Source organism: Pezoporus flaviventris, unplaced genomic scaffold, assembly GCF_033815535.1.
Source record: "Pezoporus flaviventris isolate CSIRO_AGI_PZ_B2104156 unplaced genomic scaffold, CSIRO_AGI_Pfla_v1 ptg000066l, whole genome shotgun sequence".
In the NCBI taxonomy this organism is placed as follows: Eukaryota; Metazoa; Chordata; class Aves; order Psittaciformes; family Psittacidae; genus Pezoporus; species Pezoporus flaviventris.
In genome coordinates this window covers 27,083,604-27,089,603 of record NW_026892614.1, presented here as the reverse complement: position 1 = coordinate 27,089,603, position 6,000 = coordinate 27,083,604, and the positions used below count along the sequence as shown (strand labels likewise).

General features: G+C 43.5%; 1 protein-coding gene across 6 annotated transcripts in view; it reads right to left on the bottom strand.

The window, feature by feature from the left end:
- Positions 1 to 2,227: 2,227 nt before the first annotated feature.
- HIVEP2 (HIVEP zinc finger 2) overlaps positions 2,228 to 6,000 on the bottom strand; it is a 104,703-nt gene continuing 100,930 nt past the window's right edge. For all 6 annotated transcript variants that reach the window (XM_061471684.1, XM_061471688.1, XM_061471687.1 and 3 more), the window contains one exon: positions 2,228 to 4,711. In XM_061471684.1, coding sequence (XP_061327668.1) covers positions 3,911 to 4,711 — 801 coding nt within the window. In that variant the 3' untranslated portion in view covers positions 2,228 to 3,910. The remainder of the gene's footprint in view (positions 4,712 to 6,000) is intronic.

Sequence of the window (6,000 nt, the reverse complement as noted above, 5' to 3'; positions counted from 1 at the left end):
ATTAGATAACCAGGGAGGGAGACTAAGTCATCAGGCTAATCTATTAGAGGTGGTGACAGCACTTGCCAGAATTATAATTTATCAGGGAGGCACATTTCACCACATCAGGTATTTTCAAAGACCCACTCAGCAGGATAGGTCCCTTTGAGGATCTAGGCTAAGAAATACATAGTTTCTGGTGTCCAGGTCAAGGTTGAGAGGGCCAAAAGGCAAGAAGCAATGACAGGGAGAGAAGTTCAGATCATGCCCGAAAGCAGGAGACGGCCTCAGCACAAGAAGGCATCTTGTAATTCTAGGTGCCACTGGGGCTAAACAGGCGCTCACTGCAGAATTCTTGGGCTGAAATTTTTGTATTTAAGTCACTTGACTCTGTTTGGGTCTGTTCTAGCTAATGATGTCCTTTATTGGTGCTATTTCTTACCCACTGCTGGCAATGCGTCCTGCAGCGGGGAAGTCCACATAAAGGTATTTAACATGCGAAGGAGTTACTACCCTGAGTCAGAATCTAAACTTCGTAAGAGGATTGTGCAGGCAGTTATATGAGACCAATATGTTTGCTGTTTTGCTGACGCAAATAAATCCTGAAGTGACTCTGGTGACAGTATTCTGTGAGAAGGGAATAAAGAGAGCTTGCCAGAGCATCTGTATTTCCCTTGTGCTTTACAGAAAAGACATATGGATCTTCATAGAAAATTACAACCTCCTTGAACAATATAATAGGTAATTATATTCCTGACTTAGAAATTCTATGGCACACTGCATATAAAAACTCTCATTTGATGCTGCAGTTTTCTAGAGCACCCTGTTAAATCTCTTCCTTTCATCCCTTTTAAAAACGCATTACTTTTACATCAGAGACCCGAGTTAACTCTTCTTGATCCCATCAGACCTATGTGCACCCACTGCACCACGTATTTTGGAAGAACCCCCACCCCATCACCGTCAGAGAACAACAGCCCCCATCCAGGAGCCGTGCAGCTGCATTCCCACAGCCCTTAGCCTGAGCCCATAGGCTTGAGGTACATACAGAGTGTCAGCTCAGCACGAACACAACCCCATGCCGTCGCTACAGCTGATGGCTCTGGGCAGGCTCCACTGGGAAGAGCAGGCAGAGAAGTCAGGAAATTATCTGCCCGCCTCCCCTCCCCAGTCCTGGTTGCTGTAGCTGCTATGTTGGGTCCAAAAACTGCTCATGCCTGGGACGATTTTGTGAGATGCGTTTGCCTTCCTCCTCCACACCCTTCCCAAAGCATGAAAAGTGGTCATTACTGATGACTAGGCCTTGTATGAGGATATGCTTTTTTCACAGCATTGTATAAATATGAACTCATTAAGAAAATACAATTATGTTTGTAAGTGAAGAACCTGGAACCTCTTTAGGGTTGTTCCATTGTAACCCAAAAGTATCACATGCAATTTCAGTGATACTTGCTCAATGATTATTAAAAAGAAAGAATAGTGCCCTAAGGCTGAAAAGGTGCATGGTAAATTGCAGCTGTAAATTAATTAAAATAATCAGACAAGCCAAAGATAACTCCCATTGTAAGGGGGTTGCTTATAAAGGCAATGTTAATAGAGCATTTACCATCAGGGGTTGCTTGATTCCCTTTTAATAAAATATCTGTGATTACCTGATTAGCTGATCATTGTGCAGAGCATTTCGTTCTCAATACAGCCAGGCAGCCAAGGAGAAGAGACAAGCTTTTACCATATAAGGCTTATTTAGTTAAAATTTATAATTGACTTTTTTTTTTATGGATGCATGATCCAACAAGCAGCTGACCTCCAACTACATATACTGCTTCTCCTCTCCCCAGCCTGAGATGAGCCAGGTCTCTGTCATACACTTATCTTGGCAAGGTTACCATATTGATCTGAAATAAAGGTAGGAACACTGCAATGGGTATGAGAAACTAACCTTTAATGGTTAGAAGCAGTCACTGTCCACTATGGTATTACACTAGTCATAAGACATCATGCTAGTATTACGACAACATACCAGCTGTGGTTCTCCCCCCACATGGTATTATTGAAGAAATAAACTGGTCTAGTTTGATAATATCTGAGGAGGACAAAATAGGATCCATATTTTTTTGCTGCTGCCCACATTCTTAAGGGCTCTTCTTGTGCAGGAAAGCAACACTTGGGAATAAAAAGGCTCTTACAATATACTGGAAGGCCAATAAACTTGGAAAACTCAAAGAACACATGAAGACTAGACACCTCATGCATGTAACTGTATATTTATTTCTTTTTAAAGAACACTCCTTAAATGTATTGTAAGTCAATATACAAACTTGGTTTCACAGATTTATAATCCACTAAATAGCACAAAATATAATCCAGGTCGTTGGGTTTCTTTCATCTCCGTGTGTGTGTGTGTGAGTGCGTGCATGTGTGCACGCACGCATGCTGCTGGTGGTAGTGGTAACCCACCACATGTGTTCAAACACAAGCCTGGGCTCCACCTGACTTTCCCCTGGAGCAAGCCCAATCCAGATGGACACCCTGCTCTGGAAGACTGCGACTTTCTTGCCTGTGAATCCCACTCCTCCAAGAGACAGGGTGGTGGAGCTCTCTGCCTCACCAGCAGGGCCATGGTCCTCCATCAGTGGGATAGGATGGGAGCTTCCCTTGAAGCTGACTCAGGCACCGCTGTAGGGAGTGACCAGCTGTGGTGTTCAAGTGCAAGAAAACGCCTTTTCTCCCCACTCCAACCCCTCTCTGACACTTCAGGGCAGCTCTGAATGACAGCTACTCCCCACAGTCAGCCCTGGCGAGCAGGGGACTGCTGGGGCTCGGCGGGATGCCGCTTGTCCAGCCAGCGGGCCGGCTCCTCACCCAGCCCCATGCGGCCATACGGACCTCGCCACCCTGCTGCTGGACTCTTCTTCCTGGCAGTCAGCAGTGCCCTGGCCCCGTGCCTGGCAGCACAGCAAACCTCGCCTGTCCTGGTGAGTTAGACAGACAGCACCAGTGATGCACGTATGTACATGGGGTGGAATGTTTTCCCATAGCTTTTTAAAGGAATATATAGATCAACATGTTCACATAAGACCAAATACTTTTAATATATATATAACTGTTTTATAAAGCTTTGAAAAAACTCACAATAGCACATTGTTTTACTTTAATGCTTTACGGTACTATCAGTTTAAAATCACAATCAGCACTTAAGTTATAGTCAATCCGGCAAACGAGACAAAAAAAAATTACAAGAGTTAAGAACTGACTGATACATCCTTTATCTTTTTTTTTTTAACTAATGCATAAGTGCAGAATAAGATAAGATACTCTAGTTTAAATATCTTGTTTTACAATATACATTTTGTTCTAATTACGCAACAGTAAATCCCATGCTTCACATAGAAAAGCAATTCACAACATTAAGAAAAAAATTTACAATTTATGAAACAAAGTAAATAAATATTAGTATTACAGAATCAGAGCTGTACATAAAAGCTGTTCAGTTTTAATCATATAAAAATATGTTTTAGTGCAACCTCACATATATTGATGCTGTTTTGCTTTACATCATTTAGATCCAAGTGTCCAAAAAAGGAAAGAAATTACATTTATTACAAAGCAGATACACAAATTCTAAAATATGTACAAATTACTGCTAAAAAAATGCTTATAAGAATATAAGCAAAGTAAAGAAAAGGCACAAACATCTGTACAATTTAAAAGTACCAGACCCAATAAGAATTTCAAATTTAGTTTTGGTCAGGCTCATGATGACTTGTTATTTTATCTAATTCTTTTGATATAACAAAAGTATATATAATAGCAAACTACTGTAACTTAGAACAGGCATGCTGTAAAGTTGAATACTTCTATCTCTAGAAAAAAAAAAAAAAAAGAAGGAAGTGGGGTAAATGTACGGGTGAAAGTCACCATGCATCTCAGATCAATGCGGCTTGCTCTTCTCAGATGACAGCTCTTTTCTTTCCTGTGTGCTTGATGGGGGGTCGCTCCTGCTGTGAAAGCCCAGCTGCCGGACGTCCACAAAGCTCTTGCTGTAAAAGGTGGGATGCGCTAATGCAGTCTGTGATGTACCAAAACTGTCCTGTTCACCACCGTGCAAGTCAGGATGGGTGGCTGAGGCACAGGGCTGGCCCGGCTCAGATCCACTAAAGTGTTTAATGCTAAAATGTGCACTTTCTAAGGGTTTCTGGTGAGGCTGCTCTGCCCCATGCAGAACGGCTTCTTCTGTGGCGATTCGCAGAGAGGCTATGGCTTTTGTACAAGTCTGTATGTTCTCCTCCTGCTCCCTCTCGGTAGCTACAACACTGTCCTCTGACGTGCTTTGCGCCAGCAACTGCAGCGAAGAGGAGGGCGCACTGGAGGGAGCGGTGAGGTGCAAGCTGTGTGGAGAGGTACGTTTCTCGTGGTGCTTAGAAATACTATACGATTCTTTTGTAAGGATTTCTGCAGTTCCTCTTTGCTTATCCTCAGAGCACTCCCTCTGCAGGGCCAGAGTGGACGGAGAATGTAAACTTGAAAGGGCCACTGGTACTGAATGGACCATCTGGATACCACCGATAGGCATCATGGGGATGGGTGCTCGGATCTGTTGCTGGGAGTGTAGTGGAAGATGACTGAAGACGTAGTCACTCGGATCTTCAGAGAACTGGCTAGACCTGCGGTGCTCCATGCCTCCTTTTTCTCCATACACATTGAAGTAAGGCCCCTGAGACAACCCCCTTCTCTGTAACCAGAAAAAAACAAAAGAAATGTCAGCACTGCTACTTGCAAAATTCCTGTCCGGCTGCCAAACCACCTATCTGCCTTCCTGTCTAACACAGCCTCCCATTCATGCGGCACCTTTCATCCGGATAGATCCCAAAGCATTTGGAAAACTCCACTAATTGCTTATCCAAAACACAGAGGTGGTTTTGCTTAGCTCAGCCCCACAGGCCTCATACCTCTGAGGTGAAAGGCAGCAGCTAGTTAAGTGTTCAGCAATACAATGCAGCAATTTAGGTCAGGAAGTGAACAGCATTATATTCAACTGAAACTGTAGAGAGAATTTGGGGTAGATAGAGTTTCATTCCCCAGGAGAAATTTGGCCAGGAGATCCATCTGGCCCTTTTAGAGGACTGTGCAAACTGTGTTGGTATTGGCAGTCCACACTGGGTATCAATACCTTGTTGCAGAGAAATACACATCCAAACACTCCCATGCTGATGAGCAGCACGGGAAAAAATCTGACTCCAGGTAGGTACTTTCTGCCTGCTAAAGACCCTGCAGCCTCAGAGAAGGCACTTGCTCCCCACAAGGTTTACCCAATCCTTGATGAAAGGGGATGGGCATTTCCATGGGAATTCAGGACCAATTATGACAATGCCATTACGACAATGGAGCGCCATTCTGGCCTATCTATAATGTAAACAATAAATAATAACAAAAGCACAGACATAAGCTGTGAGTGAAAATGATGGTTCTGTGGCAGGGAGATTCACCACTCATAATGGGATTGAGAAGAATGAGGGATTTTGTGATGGCTAATAAAAATCATTCTCACAATATTGACATTCTCAGTAGCTTCCCCTTAGTTCCTGGCTTGGAAGAACAAATAGCTCCATCTCCACCCAGTGTTAAATGTGCCCTGGGCTTTTGGGTTTCTCTTGTTTTCATTCTTAACTTTTAAAATCTGTTTTCCATCTGATGAATAAGTATCATTTATTGCTGACCAGAGAAATAACGATGACAGAAGTGCAAGATGACTTCTTCATAATTATGTGTGGGATTTGGCCACATAACTCTCAGGGACTCCCATAGGAAATTAAATGAATGAACATGCTTATCTCTGCTCTGCAAATTGTCCAGACACCTACCAATTGCCCCACAGCTGCACTGCTACCACAGACTTGGTGTGGCAGCCTGAGGACTGCACTGCTAAATGCCAACTCATTTAAGTGGCAGCACTTCACTGCTGGGAAATCCTAGCTCTCCAGGCATTAAGCAACCTCTTGACCCCATCCTGGGGAACTGGTT